This window comes from Carcharhinus amblyrhynchos, unplaced genomic scaffold, assembly GCF_965287045.1.
Source record: "Carcharhinus amblyrhynchos unplaced genomic scaffold, sCarAmb.v2.hapA chromosome_233, whole genome shotgun sequence".
Lineage (NCBI taxonomy): Eukaryota > Metazoa > Chordata > Chondrichthyes > Carcharhiniformes > Carcharhinidae > Carcharhinus > Carcharhinus amblyrhynchos.
Window position 1 is genome coordinate 1 of NW_027649973.1, and position 23,826 is coordinate 23,826.

The following is a 23,826-nucleotide window of genomic DNA, read 5'->3' on the forward strand; positions in this document are numbered from 1 at the left end:
CGAGAGAGAGTGAATGAGCGCGAGAGAGAGTGAATGAGCACGAGAGAGTGTGCGCGAGAGAGAGTGAATGAGCACGAGAGAGAGAATGTGCATGAGAGAGTGAATGTGCGAGAGAGAGTGAGAGTGTGCGCAAGAGAGAGACTGAGAGTATGTGTGCGAGAGAGATTGAGAGTGCATGCGAGAGAGTGTGAGAGAGATAGGGCAGAGAGAGAGAGGAGAGACTTCCCCAATATTGGGAACATTCTTCCCGCATCCTAGCCTGTCCAGTCCCATCAGAGTTTTATATGTTTCCACAAGATTCCCTCTCATTCTTCTGGATTCCAGTGAGTACAAGTCCGATCCTTCCAGTTCCTCTTCATATGTCAGTCCTGTCATTCCAGGAATCAGTCTGGTGAACCTTTTTCTGGACTCCTAGACAGCAAGAATCTCCTTCCTCTGACTAGGAGACCCAAAACTGCACGCAATACTCAAGGTGTGGTCTCCCCAAGGTCCTGTATAACTATAGCAAAACGGAAGAAAGAGGCACATGACGTGCATAGGCAGCTGGGATCAAGTGAATCCCTTGAAGAGTATAAGGGGGTGGAGGAGTAGAGTGAAGAGAGAAATCAGGAGGGCAAAAAGGCGACACGAGGTTGTTTTGGCAGATAAGGCAAAGGAGAATCCAAAGAACTTCTACAAATGCATAAAGTGCAAAAGAGTAACAAGGGAGAGAGTAGGGCCTCTTAAGGATCAACAAGGTCATCTATGTGCGGATCCACAAGAGAAGGGTGAGATCTTAAATCAATATTTCTCATCAGTGTTTACTGATGAGAAGAGCATGGATGTTCGGGAACTTGGGGAAATAAATAGTGATGTCTTCAGGAATGTACATATTACAGAGAAGGAGGTGCTGGAAGTCTTAAAGTGCATCAAGGTAGATAAATCTCCAGGACCTGATGAACTGTATCCCAGGACATTGTTGAGGCAAGGGAGGAAATTGTGGGTCCCCTAGTTGAGATATTTGAATCATCGATAGTCACGGGTGAGGCGTGGTGAAGGCTGCCTTGCTAAATATTTTTAAGACGCGGGTTGATAGGTTTTTGATAAGAGAGGGGATTAAGGGTTATGGGGAGAGGGCAGGAATGTGGAACTGAGCCACGACAGATCAGCCATGATCTTATTGAATGGCGGGGCAGGCTCGAGGGGCTAGATGGCCTACTCCTGCTCCTATTTCTTATGTTCTTGTGTTCTTATTGAAGAGTGGCAAATGTTGTGCCTTTGTTCAAAAAGGGATGCAGGGAAAAGCCTGGGAACTACAGGCCAGTGAGCCTCACATCTGTTGTGGGTAAATTGTTGGAAGGTATTTTGAAAGACAGGAACTACAGGCATTTAGAGATGCAAAGACTGATTAGGGACAGTCAGCATGGCTTTGTGAGTGGATAATCATGTCTCACAAATTTGGTTGAGTTTTCTGAAGCGGTAACCAAGAAGGTAGGTGAGGGCAGTGCAGTTGACGTTGTCTAAATGGACTTTAGCAAGGCCTTTGACAAGGTACCGCATGGTAAGTTGTTGCATAAGGTTAAATCTCACGGGATCCAGGATGAGGTATCTAAATGGGTGCTCCGGTTCCCTCGCACGGTGTAAAGATATGCAGGTTGGGTGGATTGGCCATGCTAAACTGTCCCTTCGTGTCCAAAGATATGCATTTTGGGTAGGTTGAATGGATTCTCCATACTAAATTGCCCATACATGTCAAAAGTTGAGCAGGTTGGATCCATTGGCCATGCTAAATTATCCCTCATTGTCCAAAGATGTGCAGGTTTAGTGGATTAGCCATGCTAAATTGCCCTCAGTGTCCAAAAATATGCTGGTTGGGTAGATTGGCCTTGCTAAATTGCATCTTAGTGTCAAAGATGTGCAGATTGGTTGGATTGGCCATGCTAAATTGTCCCTTAGTGTCCAAAGATGTGCAGGTTGGTTGGATTGGCCATGCTAAATTACCTTCAGTGTCCAAAGATGTGCTGGTTGGATAGATTGGCCATGCTAAATTGCATCTTAGGGTCAAAGGTGTGCAGATTGGTTGGATTGGCTATGCTAAATTGTCCCTTAGTGTCCAAAGATGTGCAAGTTTGGTGGTTTTGCCATGTTAGTTCCCCTGCAGTGTCCAACGATGTGCAGGTTTGGTGGATTGGCTATGCTAAGTTGCCCTTTAGCGTCAAAAGTTGTGGCGGTTGGGTGGATTGGCCATTCTAATTTGCCCCTTAGTGAGCAAAGATGTGCAGGTTGGGTGGATTGGCCAGGCTATTTTGCTCCTTAGTGTCCAAAGATGTGCATGATAAGTGGATTGGCCATGCTAAATTGCCCCTCACTGTCCAACGATATGCATTTTGGGTACATCGGCCATTCTAAATTAGCCCTTAGTGTTTGAAGGTTTGCAGGTTGTGCGGATTGGCCATGCTGAATTGACCCTTACTGTCCATCTGTTTCATTGCTGAATGACTGGTTTGAGGAATTCCAGCTGCCCCGCCCCCTCCTCTCCAGTCCCCGCCCCTCCTCCCCAGTCCCCGCCCCGTCTTCCCCAGCCCCCGCCCCCTCCTCCACAGGCCCCGCCCCTTCTTCCCCAGGTCCCGCCCTTCGCCCCAGACCCCGCTTCTCCTCCCCAGCTTTCTCCCCCTTCTCCGCTGTCCCCGCCCCTCTCCTCCCTAGGCCCCGGCCCCCCTCCCTCGGCCCCATATCTCCCCAAGCCCCGCCCTTCGGTCCAGTCCCCGCCTCTCCTCAGCTTTCTCCCCGTCATCCCCAGGCCCCGCCCCTCATTCACTAGGCCCCGCCCCTCCTCTCCAAGTCCCGCCCCCTCCTTGCCGACCCTCGGCCACGGCGGCGGCTGCGGCAGCCACAGGACTGCCGGGAGGCGGGCGGCCGGAGCGGGGCGCGGCCCTGGGCGGACAGACACCGCGGGGAGAGGCCGAGGCTTGGTGTGCGGCCTGCTCCTGCCTGGGGAAGGAGAGCAGCCCTTGTCCTTGGAGAAGGGAGAGTATTGAAGAGAGAGATTAGAAAAGACATGAATGAATCCGAGTGAAAATCCCTCAAAATTAACAATTACCCCAAAAATTACCACAGATTTTACCACAAACTCACCCCAAATTTTACCTCAAAATTTACCCCAAATTTTACCTCAAAATTTACCCCAAATTTTACCTCAATATTAGCATTCTCCAATTTTCCGTGAGTTTCACCACAAATTTACGCTCAATCAAAATGTTGGTCGAAATGAGCTCAGAAGATAACCTAAAATTTATCCCAAACCTACTTCAAAATTTGTCTCAACAATTTATTTCAAAATTTATGTCAAAACGTTTCTCCTAAATTGAGATCAAAGGTGACACCAATTTTACCTTAAATCTTGGGTCAAACTTAATCAAAATATACCATCAAATTTACCCAAATTTTCTTCAAAATTTTCCTCAATTTTACCTCAAAATTTGTCTCAAAATTTACCCCAGACATACTTCAGCATTTCCCTCAACAATTTTCTCAGAATTTATCTCAAGTGTACCTCAAAATTTAGCTCCAAGGTTACCCCAAATATTCCTGAAAACTCAGGTCAAATTATACTCTCAAATTTGCTCCAACTTGCTTCAAAATTTACCTCACCATTTTTCTCAAAATTTACCTCAGCATTTACCTCAAAATTTGCCTCAAATTGAGCTCAGAATTTTCCACACGTTTACCCAATAATTTACCTCAAGATTTACTCAAAATTACCCGAAACTTGGCCCAAAGTTTAGCTGCAATTCCCTCAACTATACCTCAAAAATTAGCTCAAAATATAGCTCAAATTTCCCCCAATTTTACCTCAAATGTTACCCCAGATTTACCTCCAAATTTTGCTCAAACGTTGTTCAAAATTTACCTCAAATTTACCCTAAAATTTACCTGAAACTTCAGTGAAAGATCGGGCAAATTTTCGTCAAAGACCGTCAAGTATATGTCAAATTTTGGGCTAATAATCGGCAAATTTTGTTCAAGTTTCCCTCCGATTTTGTTTTTACCCTAAACTCACCCCAAATTTTACCCCAAAAGTTATCCCAAACCTACCCCAAATTTTACCCCAAACTCTCATGAAGTTTTACCACAAAATTTACCCCAAACTTACCCCAATTTTACTCCAAACTTTACCCAAACTCACCCCAAAAGTTACCCCAAAATTTATCTCAAATTTACCTCTATTATCATTAGCCTCAATATCCTCCAATTTACCGTAAGTTTCACCACAAATTTACCTCAGAATGTAGGTCAAATGTAGTTCAAACTGTACCCTCAAATTTACCCCAAATCTGCCTCAAATTTAACATTAGCCTCAATATCCTATTTCACCACAAATTTATCCCAAATTCACCTCAAAGCTTCACTCAAATTTAGCTCAACATTTACCTCAAAATCTGCGTCAAATTTACCTCAAAGTCTGGCTTAAGATTTTTCTCAAAGGTTACCCCAAATTTACCTCAAAGCTCAAAAATATACCCCCAAATTTATCCCAAACTTACTTCACAATTTACCTCAAAATGTGCCTCAAAATTTACCCCCAAATTTAGCCCAAAGGTTATCCCAAAGTCAGGTCAAATTTAGCCCAAAATAAACCCTCAAATTTATCTCAAACTTCCTTCAAAATATCCCTCAACATTTTTCTCAAAATTTACATCAATGTTTATCTCACAATTTACCTCAAAACTTGCCTCAAGTTTACCTCAAATGTTACCCAAAGTATAGCTCAAAATTTACCTCAAAATGAGCTCAAGGATTACCCTCAAATTTACCCCAAAATTTACCTCAGAATTTCCCTCAGATTTAACTCAAACTTCAGTTAAATATCGGGCAAATTTTGGTCAAACGTCTGTCAAATGTATGTCAAATTTCGATCCAACATTCGGCAGATTTTGCTCAAGGTTTGCTCAGATTTCGGTCTAGTCCGGGATTGAAGTTCAATTTTCACTCCAGCTGAATTTGTATTTATCGATTGACGGATTTTCCTAAACTTGTCTCTCTCTCCTGTTCGTTCATACATTTAATCATCAGATTGACTTTATCCAAACGGCAGTTGTTCTGTTGTTTTACAGATTTATTATTAATAGTCAAGTTATCTAAACTTGTGTGTAATATATCAGAGTATATTCCCGCACGAATTTCAGATTTATCTGAAGTTGTGCTTCTCCTGTCCATGAACACATTTAATAATCAGATCTAATTGTGTGTTTGTCCTGGCCATTAATCCATTTGATGTTAATATTTAATTTATCTAAATTTGTGCTTGTTCCCTCACTTAACATGTTTTGCATTAATATTCACGTTATCTGTTCAGACGACTGAAGAGGGGGGGAATCTCACAGAGACTTATAAAATTCTACCAGGACTAGACAGGGTAGATGCAGGGAGGATGTTCCCGATGGTGGGGGGAGTCCAGAACCAGGGGGTCACAGTCTGAGGATTCGGGGTAGTTTTGTGGAAGAGAGTATGTGCGGGGTGCGTGGGGTCCTTGATTATACTGGCTGCTTTTCCCCGAGGCAGTGGGAAGTGTAGACAGAGTCGATGGATGAGAGATTGGTTTGTGTGATGGATTGGGCTACATTCACAACCCTTTGTAGTTTTTTGCAGCCTTGGACAGAGCAGGAGCCCGTACCAAGCTGTGATACAACCAGAAAGAATGCTTTGTATGCTGCATCTGGAGAAGTTGGTGAGAGTCATAGCGGACATGCCAATTCCCTCAGCCTCCTGAGAAAGTAGAGGCATTGGTGGGGCTTTCTTAACTATAGTGTCGGCATGGGGGTGGACCAGGACAGGTTGTTGGTGATCTGGACACCTAAAACCTTGACTCTTGACAATTTCTACTTCATCCCCGTTGATGTAGACAGGGGCATATTCTCCACTCCGCTTCCTGAAGTCGATGACCATCTCCTTCGTTTTGTTGACATTGAGGGAGAGATTATTGTCACCGCACCAGTTCACCAGATTCTCGATTTCTTTCCTGTACTCCGCCTCGTCATTGTTTGAGATGAATTTGACAATGAATAGTTAATCAGTTTACACTTTTAAAAGAATTGATGCAGTGGAGTCAATGCTTGGCTCCCACCCCCACCCCCAGCCCCTGTGGCCACCACAATTCCCGTGGTGGGCAGGGTGTGAAAAACCCCCCGAGTAAATCAGATAATATCACGATTCTAACTATTGATTATTAGTTCCAGTCACAGGATAGTCTGAAGGAAATAATCCAAGCATTTTGTGAAGGGCCTGAATTGGTAATTAATAATCTATGATTAACCTAAACAAAGAGACCCTAATGAGTGAAAACCTACGTCAAATATGTTGTTCCAGTGTGTGAAGAAACTCATTTAGTAAGCATCAATGAAGAACTTTCAATATTAACAAATAATTCATTAATTGCAGATAAAATTATTGGAGTGAATGATTAATTTTAATACAAGCAGTTCCAGCAACTAAAATTCTTTACTCTGTATTTAACCCCGTGCTGTACCTGTCCTGGGAGTGTTTGATATGGGACAGTGTAGAGGGAGCTTTACTCTGTATCTAACCCTGTGCTGTACCTGTCCTGGGAGTGTTTGATGGGGGACAGTGTAGAGGGAGATTTACTCTGTATCTAACCCCGTGCTGTACCTGTCCTGGGAGTGTTTGATGGGGGACAGTGTGCTGCCTGACTCACTCACTGCTTTACCCTGTGTGTTTCCAGAAGCTCCTCACTGGCTGTGATGCCTGGAAAATGGTTTGGATCGGTTCCAGTGAAGGCTCTGAATGGGGTACATGAAATTGAGACGGTCGGCATGGTCTCCCGCATGAGCACAAGTGAGTGTTGATGTTTATCTTTGCTTCAGTGTTGGCCAGCCGGGGTTGGCTGAAATCTGCGAGGGGGGATTTGGGGTGAGCAAGACCAATGAGTTGTCACAGCCTAAACCTGGCCAATGGGGGGAACATGAAACTCTGCCCGAAGAATAAAGAAATGCTGCTATAATGGTCAGGTGTTTGCTGACAAAATGGCCGCCGTGAAGCTGTCCAAAATGGCCACCGTGAAGCTGTCCAAAATGGCCACCGTGAAGCTGTCCAAAATGGCCACCGTGAAGCTGTCCAAAATGGCCACCGTGAAGCTGTCCAAAATGGCCACCGTGAAGCTGTCCAAAATGGCCACCGTGAAGCTGTCCAAAATGGCCACCGTGAAGCTGTCCAAAATGGCCACCGTGAAGCTGTCCAAAATGGCCACCGTGAAGCTGTCCAAAATGGCCGCTCTGAACATGTCAAAAATGGCTGACATGTCTCTCTTCAGTTTTACAGACATTCTGAGGAATATTATTAATCGGTCTAATAATTTGTTAAACAGTCGCTGATGCCAATATTAACTCATCTCAGTCCTGTCTCAGCCCAGTTTCCCATATCTGTTCCCCAGTTAGCCAGTGCCCTTGATGGGACTGGAAATATTCAGAGATGATATTGGGGGAGGTGATGGTCTCCTGGTATTATCGCTAGACTCTTCATCTGGAAACTCAGCTCAAGTTCTGGGGGTCCCGGGTTCGAATCCCATCACAGCAGGTGGTGGAATACGAATTCAATAAAAAATATCTGGAGTAAGAATGTACTGATGAAACCATTGTTGATTGTGGTTAACACCGCTGTCTCACAGCGCCAGGGACCCGGGTTCAATTCCAGCCTCTGGTCACTGTGTGTGTGTGGAGTCTGTACATTCTCCCCATGTCTGCGTGGGTTTGCTCTGGGTGCTCAGGTTTCCTTCCAAAGTTTAAAGATGTGCGGGTGAGATGGATTGGCCTTGATAAATTGCCACATAGTGTCAGGGGAGGTAGCTAGTGTAAATACATGGGGTTACAGGGATAGGACACGTGGGGCATTGTGGTTAGTGAAGTCTCTGTGGTCCTTCTGTAGTGCAGGGATTCTATGATTCTGTAATCCACTCCCTCCATCACCGACGCTCAGTACCAGCAGTATGTACCATCTACAAGATGCACTGCAACAACTCACCAAAGATCCTTAGAAAACACCTTCCAAACCCATGACCACTTCCATCCAGAAGGACAAGGGCAGCAGATACATGGGAAACACCACTATTCTCCCCATTTGTTTGTTTGTTGGGGGGAGAATCTGGAATTGAGCCTTGCCGTTCCCGACCGTATTGTTAATGAGTGAACAGCAGGCAGTGTTTGGGATGTTGGTGTCTGCTCAGGTTCTATCTTCTGAACCCAGGAACACGTGCGCGCACACACACACAGAGCCCCAGCTCTGTCTCTCTCCTCTCTCTAGTTTGCATCTCTCGCTGGGTGCGGTCCTTTGGATGTTCTGAGCTGGGCCCTGCTATGAACAGCTTATTGTTCCTCCCTCTGTCATATCTTGTCCAACATAACTTCCTCTTATTTATAAACTTGCTGAAATTGCCATCTCTCCCCGGATAGAAGCACAGAGACTAGGAGCAGGAGTAGGACTTGGAGCTGATCATGGCTGTCCCTCCCTCTCCACGCCACACTCCCACTCTCTCCCCTCTCCCTCCCATCACGTGCCCTATCGTCATCACGCTAATTCTAATCTTGGTGTATAAGTACACAGGTCCCTAAAAGCAGCAGATCGAGCAGACACAGTTGTAAAGAATACTTATGGAATACCCCCTTCATTGACAGAGGTATAGGATGTAAAAGGAAGCAGATAATGTTGGAGTGTCAGCCGCAGCTGGAACATTGTGCGCAGTTCTGGTCGCCACATTACAGGCAGGATGTAACTGCTCTGGAGAGAGAGAGAGGGTGCAGAGGAGGTTCACAAGAATGTTGCCAGGGATGGAAAAGTGTAGCTACAAGGAGAGATTGGATAGATTGTGGTTATTTTCCTTGGAACAAAGAAGGTTGAGGGGGTGACTTGATAGAGGTTTACAGAATTATGACAGGAAGAGGTGGAATGGACAGGATAAAATTGATTCCTTTGGCGGAGAATTCTCGATGTGGAGATGCCGGCGTTGGACTGGGGTAAACACGGTAAGAAGTCTCACAACATCAGGTTAAAGTCCAACAGGTTTATTTGGTAGTAAACGCCACGAGCTTTCGGAGGGCTGCTCCTTCTTCAGGTAAGTGCAGCTCTGAAAGCTCGTGGTGTTTACTACCAAATAAACCTGTTGGACTTTAACCTGGTGTTGTGAGACTTCTTACGTGGAGAATTCTAGAACCAGGGGACATAGATTCAGGATAAGTGAGAGACGGTGTAGAGGGGACATGAGGAAGAACTTGTTTTATGCAGAGAGCTGTGGAATTCAGTGCCTGGGTTGGTGGTGGATGCAGAGACCCTGAACTCTTTTAATAAGTCCCTGGATCTGCACCTTAAGTGTTGTGAGCTCCAGGGCTGTGGGCCGGGTGCAGGAAGGTGGGATTAGAAAGGGCACCTGGATGTCCACGGGCTGACATGGACAAGATGGGCCTGAATGGCCTCGTTCTGTGCTGTAACTTTCCGATGGTTCTAATGGGAGTGATATATCCTGTCAGCAGTCTCTATCTAACACTGGGTAGGTTACAGTTACAATATATAAAGACTGATGCCCCAATACAGACCCTGAAGGACAGCACGGTGGCAGAGTGGGTTAACGCTGCTGCTTCACGGTGCCAGGGATGTGGGTTCAATTCCCGGCCTTGGATCACTGTCTGTGCAGCGTCTGCACATTCTCCCCATTTCTGCATGGGTTTCCTCCCACAGTCTGAAAGACGTGCTGGTTAGGGTGCATTGGCCGTGCTAAATTCTCCTTCAGTGTAACCCGAACAGGTGCCGGAGTGTGGTGACTAGGGGATTTTTCACAGTAACTTCATTGCAGTGTTAATGTAAGCCCATTTGTGACGCCAATAAACAAACTTAAAATGCACTGACCCTTCCCCAGTCCACTCTTCATCCTGGACAAGTTATGTAACAAAAGCAAAGCCTCTCCCTTTGTTTATTAAGGATACAGGAGAACACATCACCTTTCACTGGAACAATTTGCATGGATATTAAATACCATTGATTAATGATATTATTCCATCTAACTGGAGTTAACATCAGTCGCCAGGCCGGTGTTGGGGGTGGGTGGGGTGTGTGGAGGTGTTTTAACTCTGCAAAATCTTTCCCAAACATATCGCGCCGGAGACGGAGGAGGAAGCAGATAAACTGAACCCCCCACTGCCTCTGGCCCAGCGACACCTCCTTTGGTGGTAAGCCATTGGGTATGAATGGAGTTTTCCAGTGAGTTCAGGGATGTGTGAGTTGTGGTGAGCTGTGTCTAGAGGGAACAGTAATGGAGCTGTGTTAGGATATCAGGAAAGTGACTGTGTACTGAGAGTGTAGAGAGTTTGCTGTTTGTGGTGATTAATGATCGAGATGTGACTGTGGGGGGGGCAGGGGGCGTTACGATCAGTAAGCATGATTCTGATTTGATTTATTATTGTCACATGTATTGGGATACAGTGAAAAGTATTGTTTCTTATGCACTGTACAGACAAAGCATCCCATTCATAGAGAAGGAAAGGAGAGGGTGCAGAATGTAGTGTTACAGTCACAGCTTGAGTGGAGAGAAAGATCAACTTAATATAAGGTAGGTCCATTCAAAAGTCTGACAGCAGCAGGGAAGAAGCTGTTCTTGAGTCGGTCGGTAAATGTCCTCAGACTTGTGTTTCTTTTTCCTGACGGAAGAAGGTGGAAGAGAGAATGTTCGGGTTGCGTGTGATGTCCTTGATTATGCTGGCTGCTTTTCCCCAAGGCAGCAGGAAGTGTGGACGGAGTCAGTGGATGGGAGGCTGGTTTGTGTGATGGGACTGGGCGACATTAACAACCTTGGGGTGCATGTCCATTGGTCCCTGAAGGCAGCAGGACAGGGAGAGAAGGTGGTGAGGAAGGAATATGGGGACACTTGTCTTTATTCGCTGAGGCAGAGAACACAAGAGCAGGGAGATTACGTTGGGAGCTGTATAAAAGGCTGGCGAGGCCACAGTTAGAGTATTGTGTGCAATTCTGGTCGCCACGCGATAGGAAGGATGTGATGGCACTCGAGACAGAGACAGAGACAGAGAGAGGGTGCAGAGGAGAGTGACCAGGCTGTTTCCTGGGCTGGAGTGTCTGAGCTATGGAGAAAGGCTGCTTAGGCTGAGGTTGTTTTCCTCAGGGCAGAGAAGGCTGAGGGGGAGGGAACCTGATCGAGGTGTACAAAACCATGAAGGACATAGATTGGGTAGAGAGGATGAAACTGCTCCCCCCCTGAATAGAAGCGTCAGTAACCCAGAGGGGGACAGAGGTTTAAGGGACAGGAGATTGGGAGGCTGGTGGGTATCTGGAACTCGCTGCCTGAAAGGGTTTGAGAGGTATCCTTCCCTCCACCCTGCAGAGCGTCCCCCTGCCTCCCCACCCCCCGACATGGAACACACCTCTTCTCAGGCTCTGACCTGAATGTCCCTATCCCTCAGTCCCTCACACCCTCTCTCCTCACTCCTCATTCCTCGAGTCCTCACTCCCTCAGTCCCCACTCCCTTGGTCGCTCAGTCCCCATACCTTTGGTCTCCACCACCCTCCACACATGTCACCCCCCGCCAGCCCCCTGCTCTTCCTGGTCCCCCGCTCCCCCCCGGTCCGCCGCTCGCCCATTCCCTTGGTCCGCTCCCCCCTCCCCCGGCCCCCGGCTCGCCCATTCCCTTGGTCCGCTCCTCCCGCTCGCCCATTCCCTTGGTCCGCTCCTCCCGCTCGCCCATTCTCTTGGTCCGCTCCCACCTCCCCGCTCCCCCCAGTCCCTTGGTCCACTCCCCACATCCACCCCCCCAGCCCTACTCCCCAAGTCTGCACTCCCCCAGCACCCCTGCCCCCAGCCCAAAGTCTGCACTCCCCCAGCACCCCCTCCCCCAGCCCCAAGGCTGCACTCCCCCAGCACCCCCTCCCCCAGCCCCAAGGCCCCGCTCCCCCAGCCCCAAGGCCCCAACTCCCTCAGTCCCCACTAACTCAGGCCCCACTCCTGAGGCACTGCCCCTCAGGCCTCACTGTCTTGGCAGTGTCATGGTGCCAGGCAGGGGTCTGATCACCCAGACGACACCATCACGTCAGGTCCTCACTGGTAGGTATCTGACATGATCGTAAAGGCAGGTCTGCATTGCCCTGGATGGTGTCGAGTTTTCCCGATTGCTGTTGGGGTCTCACCCATCCGGGCAAGTGGGGAGAATATTTCATCACATTCCTGACCTTTGTCAGCATCAGGCCAATGTTATCCCCAAGGATGTTGAGGCTGGGGGATTCAGTGATGGTAACACCATTGAATGTTAAGGGGTGGTGGGGGGGTGAGTGTGTCTCTTACTGGTGATGGTGATCACCTGGCCTTTTTGTGGTGGGAAAGTGGTACCTGACAGACCCCTCATGGGTTACTCACGGGGGCTTTGGGGGGAATTGAATGCAGAACCAGGGAAGGATTGAGTCAGGGAGGCTGTGGGACAGGAGGTGGGGCTCACCACGGTCTATAGGGGACCCAGTCAGAGCTCACCTACTCTAACTGGAGAAACAGACTGATCTCTTGCAGGCACTCACTGTTTAATACTGGCTCCGTTTTCCCGCACCGTTCGCCATATCCTCTTAACTCTCTCTAATACGAATTCTGTCTTTCCCTCTGCAGAATCTCAGCCAGCGAGATGAGGACCCTGCTGCTGATTCTGGGCTTCCTGAGTGAGTCCTGTTGTCAAACTGCGCTGTGTTAATGAGCCCTGTTATATATTTAAGTGTTTGCATGATTGCTTTAGGATCACATGATTTGATGGTGACGTCGTTCGGGTGTTGCTCAGGCTGTAGCTTTACCCACAGTCGTACACTGTGCAGAGAGCATCTCTTTTATGGAAGCACAGAATGCCAACAGTGCACAACGAGGCCATTCAGTCCATTGATTATGCACCCACACTCCAAAATAGCACCCTCAGACCACGCCGAATCCTATCCCTATAATCCCGCGCATTTATCATGGCCAATCCACCCAACCTGCACAACTTTGGCTGAGGCAGCTGGGATGTAGTGAGTGAGGGCAGTGGGGTGTAGTGAGCGAGGGGAGCGGGACGTAGTGAGCGAGGGGAGCGGGACGTAGTGAGCGAGGGGAGCGGGACGTAGTGAGCGAGGGGAGCGGGACGTAGTGAGTGAGGGGAGCGGGACGTAGCGAGCGAGGGGAGCGGGACGCGGCGAGCGAGGGCGGTGGGGCGAGCGAGGGGAGCGGGGCGAGGGCAGCGGGGCGGGGCGAGCGAGGCGAGGGGAGCGGGGCGCGGCGAGCGAGGGGAGCGCAGTGTAACCTGGGCACACTCGGCCTTTTCAGATTCCAGTCGAATTCCCTTGCGAATCCCTCGATTGAACCTGCCTCCCCCACACTGTCAGACAGCTCACTGCACACGCCAACCACTCGCCGTGTGAAATCAGTTCTCCTCGTGTTCCCATCGATTCTCTGACCGATCCCCATCAATCTGTCTGTCCCCCTCTGGTTCTGGTAAAATTCCATTTGCCGCGGTTTTGCCTCTCTGCCCAGCCTGACCATTTGTGGTGTCTCTGTTGGGTTTATTGCCGTGTTCCCATAGCCTCGGCTCCAATTGTTCATCTGGAACAGAGGGTGCCGTGTCTGAGGTGTGAGGTAGAGGGTCAGGATTTCACTGGGAGACAGATAGAAACCTGGTTCGAACAAGGGGGGTCAAGATTTGAGATTGAGTGTGTAATATTTTCAATCGGGTGGTGTCAGGAGCAGAGCAGGTGTCTAAGGCGAGGTTTTCGGTTCTTCGATAATCAGAATTCTCTTGGGAAAATGAACTGCAGATTGTATTAACATTAAACCTGTCTCTGTGTCTCAGTTCTGGACTCCGCACACACTGACCCTTGTGAGGATCACACTGTGCTGAACGATACCTGGAGGAGCCCAAATTGCAAATGGAGAGAATGTGTCAGCAGTGTGAAATGTGATGACGGTCTTCATACAGGCTGGTACCGGTTTAAAAGGTAGAGGCAGCGACATTTCCTGATAAACTGGGCACAGCGGGAGGAAAGGGTCAGTGTGGATACAGTCACTGCAGAGAGACTGTGATGGTCAGAGATACCAGTGCGGGGTGGGGGACATGGGGGGGTGGGTGGTGAGCCAGTGGGGGGAAACAGCAGTCGGTAACTGATGATGTGAATGGTTGTTGGTGAGAAATGAGTGGCCTGCGGGGAGATTTCACACTCAGCCAGGTTGCTGTGTGTGTGGAGCCTCACGCAGGCCAGACCGAGTAAGGATGGCAGATTTCCCTCCCCATCAGTGGTGAGCAACATTCACCCCACACAAGTGCCAGGCAATGACCATCTCCAACAAGGGAGGATCTGACCATCTCCCTCCTCCACATTCAACCATTGTTGCATAGCCCCTCTTCCCCACCTCCCCCACACCATCACCCTCATTATCACCATCCTGGGCATTATCATTGACCAGAAACTGACCCAGGGCCCAGTCAGTTAGAGAGAACTTAATCATCTCCCCGCGTGACATTCAATGGCATTGCCGTCACTGAATCCCTCCCCGTCAAACACCATCCTGGGGGTTCCCATTGACCAGAAACTGAACAGTCATTGATATACTGTGGCTACCAGAGCAGGTCAGAGGCTGGTAATCTGCAGAAAGGAACCCACCTCCTGACTCCCCGCCAAAGCCAGTCCACCACGTACAAGCACAAAAGTCATGAGTCTGTTGGGGTACTCTCCATTTACCTGGATGAGTGGGGCTCCCGACAACACTCGAGAAAGCTCAACACCATTCGGGACAGGACAGGACAGCTCGATCGACGCGCTAACTACAAACATTCACTCCCTAGAGATGGCGGGCCGAAGGGCCAGCAAAGTAGATGAAATGGAAACATTTGGAAAGGACATTGGGTAAATGCTGGAAGGAGAGGCGTAAAATCCAGTGGGGAGAGGAATGGGAGGAGTGGGAGACAACATTGGATAGATCATTCACAGGGGCTAGCAGGGACTCAGAGGACCGAATGGCTCTCAATCCCAGCTGTATCACTCTGTAATTCTCTGTCTCTGCGATTGTTGTTCCAGTTCTGGAGGATGGAAGATTCCAGAGATTCCGCTCGCAGAGGGACACTGCTCCACAGGATCTCCAGGCTGGTTACAGGGTAGAGTCAGACTTTACAATATCAGATTTACTTTCAGTGTCCAGCACTGTTCACATCGCTTACACTCTCCAGTATTTATACACCTCATTTCAGGATCACATCCCACCCTGGAACAGGGGGAAGGAAGCGGGACAGTCTGTTTTACCGGGATTGGGAATCCCTGCAGCTGGAAGCATGAGATAAAGATTAAAAACTGTGGCAGTTACTTTGTCTATGAGCTCAAACCGACAAAATATTGTAACGCTGTTTATTGCACAGGTACATTGCTGTTTCAAATTGACCCAAAACGGTGAGACTGGACATACCAGGACACTGACACACCCAGTGACTGAGGGGGAGAGGGACGGAGTGACTGAGGGGGAGGGGGACGGAGTGGCTGAGGGGGAGGGGGACGGAGGGACTGAGGGGGAGGGGGACAGAGGGACAGGGGAAGAGGGACGGCACGACTGAGGAGGAGAAGGACAGAGTGACTGAGGGGGAGAAGGACGGAGTGACTGAGGGGAGAGGGACGAAGTGACTGAGGGGAGCGGGACGTTGTGAGTGGGGTGTAGTGATTGAGGGGACTGGGGTGTCGTGAGTGTGGGGAATGGAGCGGAGTGTCGTGAGTGAAGGGAGTTGGGTGTAATGAGTGGGGTGTAGTGAGTGAGGGGAGTGGGGTGTAGTGAGTGAGGGGAAGGGGGATGGAGTGAGTGTGGGGAGTGGGATGGAGTGAGTGTGGGGAGTGGGATGGAGTGAGTGTGGGGAGTGGGATGGAGTGAGTGTGGGGAGTGGGATGTAGTGAGTGTGGGGAGTGGGATGTAGTGAGTGTGGGGAGTGGGATGTAGTGAGTGTGGGGAGTGGGATGTAGTGAGTGTGGGGAGTGGGATGTAGTGAGTGTGGGGAGTGGGATGTAGTGAGTGTGGGGAGTGGGATGTAGTGAGCGAGGGGATTGGGATGTAGTGAGCGAGGGGAGTGGTATTTGGTGAGCGAGGGGAGTGGGATTGTGGTAGTGAGCGGAGAGAAATTAGGAGGAGTGAGCAGTGAGGGGAGTGGGTTCAGGGAGTGATGAGTGGGTTGAGTGAGTGAGTGGAGTGGGTTGAGGGAGTGAGGGGAGTGGGTTGACGGTCTGAGGAGAGTGGGATCGAGGAAGTGAGGGGAGTGGGATCGGGGGAGCGAGGGGAGTGGGATCGGGGGAGCGAGGGGAGTGGGATCGGGGGAGCGAGGGGAGTGGGATCGGGGGAGCGAGGGGAGTGGGATCGGGGGAGCGAGGGGAGTGGGATCGGGGGAGCGGGATCGGGGGAGTGAGGGGAGCGGGATCGGGGGAGCGAGGGGAGTGGGGTGTAGTGACAGGAGTTAGTGTGCTGTGTGCAGAGTGCAGTGTGATTTAATGTCTCGTTGTGACACAGTTTCTGGGCACTGACTGATTGCGGGTGGAATAAATTGGGAAGTGTAAATTGGCCTGAATTTCCATCATGAACGATGAAGATTGGGATGATTTCTACTCTGTGATCTCCCATATCTCCTCCCTTGTCACAGATCCAGGGACAGCACCAACTCTGGGAGCCGATGATAAATCCCAGGCGGAATCCACTGACCCAGCTTCCCCAATCCCGACAGAATCTCCAACCCCAGGTATCAAACTGCCGCTAGTTTATCCAGGTTCAACATGCCCCAGGTATCTTTCCGGAATTTCCGACTGGCGTGAGCGGGTTGAGCGACCGAATGGGCTGGCAGATTGATTTCCCCCTGGGAAATTGTGAGATTGTTGCGTTTGGAAGGGAGAATGAGACGGGGAATCATTATTGAAATGGAGAGAGGCTGCAGAAAGCTGCGGTACAAAGGGGGTCTTGGGGAGGGAGGGATGGCCATGGTCTCTGAGAGCCAAGATGTTGGGACACATAAGAAATAGAAATAGGAGCAGGAGTAGGCCATCTAGCCCCTCGAGCCTGCCCCGCCATTCAATAAGATCATGGCTGATCTGAAGTGGCTCAGTTCCACTTTCCCGCTTTCTCCCCATAACCCTTAATCCCCTTGCCTACCAAAAACCCATCAACCCGTGTCTTAAATATATTTAGCGAGGCAGCCTCCACCACTTCAACGGGCAGAGAATTCCAGAGATTCACCACCCTTTGAGTGAAGAAGTTCCTCCTCAACTCCGATCTAAACTGCCCCCCCCCCCCTTATCTTGAGGCTGTGCCCTCTAGTCCTGCTGTTCTTTCTGATCGCGAAGAACCTCTCTACCTCTACCCTATCCATCCCCTTCATCATCTTATACGTCTCAATGAGATCCCCCCTCATCCTTCTAAACTCCAATGAGTACAAGCCCAGTCTATTCAGCCTCTCTTCATAGTTCAACCCCCTCAACTCCGGTATCAGCCTAGTGAACCTCCTCTGCACTCCCTCCAAGGCCAAAAAAGGCCAGGGTCAGAAGCTCATAGAAACAGTGAGACACGGAAACGTGAAGCAGGAGGAGGCCATTCGGACCTTCTAGCCTGCTCCGCCATTCATTGTGAATTCACGGCTGATCATCAAATTCAATGTCCTGATTACCCCCCACTTTCGCCCCACCATATCCCTCGATCCCTTTCGCCCCAAGAGGTATATCTAATTTCTTCTCAAAATCTCAAAATATTTTGGCCTCAACTACTTTCTGTGGGAGTGAATTCCACACATTCACCACCCCCTGGGTGAGGAAATTTCTCCTCACCTCAGTCCTGAGAAGTTTACCCCTTATCCTCAAACTATGACCCCCTTGTTCTGGACTCCCCCCGCCATCGGGAACATTCTTTCTGAATCTACCCTGTCTAACCCTGTTAGAATTTTTTAAGTTTCTATGAGATGCCCTCTCACTCTTCTGAAATCCCGTGAATATAATCCTAACCGATTTAGTCTCTCCTCATATGACAGACCTGCCATCCCAGGAATCAGCCTGGTAAACATTCACTGCGCTCCCTCTATAACAAGGAACATCCTTCCTCAGATACGGACACCTAAACTGCACACAATACTCCAGGTGTGGCCTCACCAACACCCTGTACAATTACAGCAAAACATCCCTATTCCTCGACTGAAATCCTCTCGCTCTGAAGGCCAACATATCATTCGAAGCCTCGGGGCAAAGCACCCCACGCACCCTGGACAATCTCTTTTCCACCTTGTTCCTTCAGGAAAAGCCTGAGGTCACGTACCAACCGACTCAAGAACACCTTCCCTGCTGCTGTCAGACTTTTGAATACACCTTTCTCTACCCCTTCTCTGTGACCGTAACACTGCATTCCACACTCTCTCCTTTCCTTCTTTATTAACGGTATGCTTTATCTGTACAGCACGCTAGAAACAATACTTTTCACTGAATCCCAATACATGTGACAATAATAAATCAAATCAAATACTAAATTGATCTTTCTCTGCACCCTAGCTGTGACTGTAGTATTAAATTCTGCACCCCCTTCTCTATGAACACTATGGTTTGTCTGTAGGCGTACAAGAAACAATACTTTTCACTGAATCCCATTACATGTGACAATAATAAATGAAATATAAAATAGTGTTGGATCAGCCATGTCCTTATTAAATGGGGTAGCAGGATGGACGGGCTGAATGGGCGACTCATGTTCCCATTGCGCCTGGTTTTAGGGAAATGATTGATACAATCCGGTGTGTTTGGAACATGAACATTTTGTAAAGATTACAAGTGTGATATTGTTCAGAGAGTAAGAGCAGTGTGAGGCTCTGTTCTGTTATTCCCCAATATTGACTGACGCCAGGTTCTTTAACCCTTTGTGGATTCAGGGACAGCCACACCTCCCACACACGGGGACCAATCTACCTCAGGTAACTGAATTCCGGGAACGTTCCCACCGGAATCCTCATCCCACCCCCCACCGACAGTCGGAAAATCATTTCCTGGGACAGCATGGGAGCACATTCCAGATAGAGACGGAGGGAGTGAGTGAGGGAGAGGGATGCAGTGAGTGAGGGGAGAGGGATTGAGTGAGTGAGGAGAATGGGATGGAGTGAGTGAGGGGATTGGGGTGATGTGACTGAGGCGTTGTGGGATGTAGTGAGTGAGGGCAGCGGGGCGCAGTGAGTGAGGGCAGCGGGGCGCAGTGAGTGAGGGCATCGGGATGTGACAGCAGTGAATATGCACCGAGTGGGGCTCGTACTGTGGGGAGTGATGGTGATGTTCTGGGTTAATGTGGGCGACACAGAGAGTGATGGAGAATGGAGATGATATTAAACAGACGGGACAGGGAGGTAAATTCTCTGCAAGGGATATTTCTCGATCGATGCTGCTTCCTACACTAAACCCTGGCTGTGTGGAACTTGCTGACGGTGTGTGTGTTGTGTTTAGATTCTGGGTCCCAGACCATTAGTGTGGAGATCTCTTCAGTGATGGAACTGGACGATGACACAGCAAAGAAGGTGGCCGTGAGGAAGGTGAGAGTTTGTATTGTACTGAGCTCAACACCAGAGGGAGAGAGAGAACCCCCACCCCCTCACTGTCAGCACTCACTGACTGCTGATTCCAGCTCACAATCATTAACCCTTCCCAATGCATCCCCTCTGCTCATTCTCACCCCCACCCGCCATAACAAGAGGGGCTGAATGGCCTCACAGTTTTAATAACAGTCTCCAGATGGGCTGAATGGCCCACTGCTCTCTCTCTCTCTGTTCTTCTCTCCATCTCTCTCTCTGTTTTTCTCTGTTTCTTTCTCTCTATATCTGTTTTTCTCTTCCTCTCTGTCTGTCTCTCTCTCTCTCTGTCTGTCTCTCTCTCTCTCTGTCTGTCTCTCTCTCTCTGTCTGTCTGTCTCTCTCACCCTGTCTCTCTCACCCTGTCTCTCTCACCCTGTCTCTCTCACCCTGTCTCTCTCACCCTGTCTCTCTCACCCTGTCTCTCTCACCCTGTCTCTCTCACCCTGTCTCTCTCACCCTGTCTCTCTCTCCCTGTCTCTCTCTCTATCTCTGTCTATCTCTGTCTCTCTCTATCTCTGTCTCTCTCTATCTCTGTCTCTCTCTATCTCTGTCTCTCTCTATCTCTGTCTCTCTCTATCTCTGTCTCTCTCTCTCTATCTCTGTCTCTCTATCTCTGACTCTCTCTCAATCCCTATCTCTCTCTCTCTCTCTCTCTGTCTCCGTCTCCCTCTCTCTCTCTGTCTCTCTCCGCTCTCATCCTTTCTCCTGTGTCCTTTCCAGGTGCAGCAGATGTTCCAGGATCAGTGTCCAAAGCAGCTGATCGATTGGGATCAGGTGGAGGTCCAGTGCTGGGATGTGGACGAGCCGGATCCCTGATGGAGATCACCCTGTGAGCGAGCAACCGGATCCCGTGATCCGGTCTGGGTGCGATTCCCAGACTCGCTCCAGGACCGTTCGACCTTAATCTCAGCTCGTTTCCCGCAAGTACAGGGTTTATCTCCAATGAGAAGTGTGTGAGAGTTAAAGCTATATTTACTGTGTGTTAGGCTGCAGGGTGTGGGAGCTTGAAGCATTTGTTTCTGATCGCTTTCAGTAGGGAATTAAAGCCCTGTTTTGTAAAGAATGCCTGCTGCTCAGTTGGAACCAGACTGACCCTCCAGTTGTGTCCCGTTCCAGGGTGTTCGGGTTCTCCCCTGACTGAGGGAACTGGATGAAAGATCTCCCATTGCGTCCGGCCCTTTGAGATTCAGGGAGTTGTCAGCACTGATATCAGGGACAAGGGCTGGCCCCGTGGCGCAGTGAGTTATCACTGCAGCCTCACAGCGCCAGGGACCTGGGTTCGATTCCCAGCCTCGGGTCACCATCTGTGCAGAGTCTGCACATTCCCCCCCTTGTCTGCGTGGGTTTCCTCCCAGTTTCCTCGTGCTAAATTCCCCCTCAGTGTAACCCGAACAGGCACCGGAGTGTGGCGACTAGGGGATTTTCACAGTAACTTCATTGCGGTGTTAATGTACGCCTACCCGTGACACGATTAAAGAAACTTTAAGCTTGAAGGACACCAGACAGCCCCTGTGGAAGGTGAAACATCTCCGATATCCCCACTTGAATGGAGGTTTGTGTAGAATGGAGAAATGATTCAACACTGGCATTGAACAGGGTCAGAGAGAGAGAATGAATGAGAGAAAGAGAGAGAGATAGACAGAGAAGAGAGAAAGAGAGAGAGAGATGGTGAGATTGACAGGCAGAGAGAGAGACAGAGAGAGAGAAAATGAAGGAGGGAGAGCTGAAGAAGAGAGTGAGAGATGGTGAGATGGACGGGCAGAGAGAGAGAGATTGACAGAGAAGAGAGTAAGGGAGATGGTGAGATAGACAGAGAGAGGGGGAGAGAGAAAGAGAGGGGGAGCGAGAAAGAGAGAGCGAGAGTCAGGGAGAGGAGATTGGCAGACAAAGAGAGATAGAGTCATTGAGGTTTACAGCATGGAAACAGACCCTTCAGCCCAACTTGTCCATGCTGTCCTTTTTTTAAATCCCTAAGCTCGTCCCAGTTACCCGTGTTTGGCCCATATCTCTGAATACCCATCTTACCCATGCAACTGTCTTAATGCTTTTTAAAGGACAAAATTGTACGCGCCTCTACTACTAGCTCTGTTAGCTTGTTCCAGACACAGAGAGAGAGGGGTAGAGAGAGAAAAAGAGAGTCAGAGACATGAGGGACAGTGAGAGAGAGGCAGAGAGCGAGAAAGAGTCAGAGACAGACAGAGAGGGTCAGTGAAAGAGAGGCAGAGAGCGAGAAAGTCAGAGAGAAAGAGAGTCAAAGACAGACAGAGAGGGTCAGTGAGAGAGAGGCAGAGAGAGAGAAAGTCGGAGAGAAAGAGAGTCAGTGACAGAGAGAAACAGAGGGGCAGTGAGAGAAAGAGAGTCAGCGATGGAGAGAGGCAGTGAGAGACAGGCAAAGAGAGAGAAAGTTGAGAGAAAGAGAGAGGCAGAGAGAGAGGGAGAGACCGAGAGAGAAAAAGAGAGAGGGGCAGAGACAGAGATTGAGAGGAGAGGGACAAATGAAACAAATCCTCTGATGAGTTTTGAATATTAGTGATGTCTGAGCAGAGGACAAATGGTTTAGAGAATGACTGTTCATCTGCTTCTGGATGTCAGGTTGCTGCTTTATAAAACTCTGCTCAGGCTGCACTTGAGAGTCTCGCGTTTGATTCTGGTCACCACATCACAGGGAAGGATGTGCCGGCTTTGGAGAGGGTGCAGAAGAGGTTTCCCAGGAATACTGTCTGGATTAGAGGGTGGGAGTGATAAGGAGAAGCTGGACAAACTCGGGCTGTTATCTCTGGAGCAGAGAAGACCTGATGGAGGTGTATAAGATTATGAGGGACATGGACAGAGTGGATAGGGAGCAGCTGTTCCCCTGAGTTGAAGGGAATGTCACGGGGTGGGGACCAGAGAGGTCAAGGTGAGGGGGGAGAGACTAGATCTATTACTCTGAAGTTCTGCCTTTTGAGAATATATCTTTCTCTGGAAACCTTTGTCTAGAGCTGTGACCGGAGGTGTTAAAAGTCTGGAAATCCAACATCCGCGTGGGCATATTGGTCTTTATTGCTTACTGGTTCTGAAGAAGCGGTTTACGTCTGTGAGGAAATACTGATAAATTGGAACAACAGAGATAGCTTGCTGTTAAAAATTGCGCTTTGTCATGTTTAAGTAGTTTAACTGGTGAAAGTGAGGCTAATTCTTTTTCTTATATGATAACTGTCATCTAAAATAAACTTTGTTTGGTCAAAGCTCCCTAGTGGGTCAGTTGAATCAAACCTGGAGTGAAACACCTTACGCTCACCCGAATGCCCGAATCAAAAGTAAAAGTTGGGCTGTAGGCTAACTTCAGAATGTGTCCTAGATTTCCTGATTTGGTCACTAACAGGAGTCTTTTGTTGCTTGCTATCTGAGGTCTCCTTGTGCCATTGCAGGAGGAGACAGGGTAAGATCCCAGCAATGGAAGACACCTCCCCCCCCAAAAAAAAGGCAAAAGACGGACGCTAGACGTAGGGATATCCTTCTGTGAATCCAGGGAGCTGTTTGAATTCTGGGTGCATGCATTGGTACTCGGTTCCACTCTGCTGTTTTCCCATGACTGAGAGAGTGCAGTATCTCGTCCATAATCACACAAGAGGGGTGAGTTTTCTCATTCATCCGTGGGACACAGGCGTCGCTGGCTGGGCAGCATTTATTGCCCGTCCCTAGTTGCCCTTGGAGGGCAGTTGAGAGTCAACCACATTGCTGTGGTTCTGGAGTTAGATGTCGGTCAGACCAGGGTAAGGACAGCAGATTTCCTTCCCTAAAGGAACATGAGTGAACCAGATGGCTTTTTCCGACAATCGACAATGCTCATCAGTAGATTCTTAATCCCAGTTTTTATTTAATTGAATTCAAATTCCAACATCTGCCGTGGAGGGATTTGAACCCGCGTCCCCCAGAAGATTCACAGATTTGAACCCAGGTCCCCAGCTGAGTTTGTGCATTAATAGCCCGGAGATAAGACCACGAGGCCATCACCTCCCCATTAATTGACCGAGTTTCAAATGACTTTCCAAGCACCTGTTGACAAAAAAAATCCATCTTCATGATTTCACAGCACCATCTTTCATCCTGGCGACTGTCCGATCTGACCATCGGAATGTGTATGATCCAACCATGCACGTAGTCAGCAGGAGGCTCATCCCTGACCATCATTCCACTGGAAAACACTAGGAACCTCCTCAGGGCCCTCAGTTGACCAGTTTGGT

The 23,826-nt window shown here is 49.1% G+C and overlaps 2 protein-coding genes across 2 annotated transcripts in view; both read left to right on the forward strand.

The window, feature by feature from the left end:
* Nucleotides 1-2,880: 2,880 nt before the first annotated feature.
* On the forward strand, nt 2,881-22,831 carry LOC145338907 (pancreatic secretory granule membrane major glycoprotein GP2-like). Its single transcript, XM_080183302.1, has 8 exons — nt 2,881-3,003; nt 12,639-12,690; nt 13,845-13,989; nt 15,067-15,143; nt 15,237-15,401; nt 16,659-16,754; nt 19,477-19,562; nt 20,321-22,831. The coding sequence occupies exons 2-8, from the start codon at nt 12,657-12,659 to the stop codon at nt 20,414-20,416; spliced, it is 699 nt and encodes a 232-aa protein (XP_080039428.1). The 5' UTR covers nt 2,881-3,003; nt 12,639-12,656; the 3' UTR covers nt 20,417-22,831.
* Nucleotides 2,999-23,826, forward strand: part of LOC145338910 (pancreatic secretory granule membrane major glycoprotein GP2-like) — a 91,874-nt gene continuing 71,046 nt past the window's right edge. The window contains exon 1 of the mRNA XM_080183304.1: nt 2,999-6,831. The gene's annotated coding sequence lies outside the window, so the exon portion shown is untranslated. The remainder of the gene's footprint in view (nt 6,832-23,826) is intronic.

Excerpts from the sequence above, each read along its gene's own strand:
- LOC145338907 (XM_080183302.1), top strand. The coding sequence starts at position 12,657 with ATGAGGACCCTGCTGCTGATTCTGGGCTTCCTGA. Across the intron at positions 15,402-16,658 it reads TAACGCTGTTTATTGCACAG|ATCCAGGGACAGCACCAACT; the intron begins GTACATTGCTGT and ends CCCTTGTCACAG. Across the intron at positions 16,755-19,476 it reads GACAGAATCTCCAACCCCAG|ATTCTGGGTCCCAGACCATT; the intron begins GTATCAAACTGC and ends TGTTGTGTTTAG.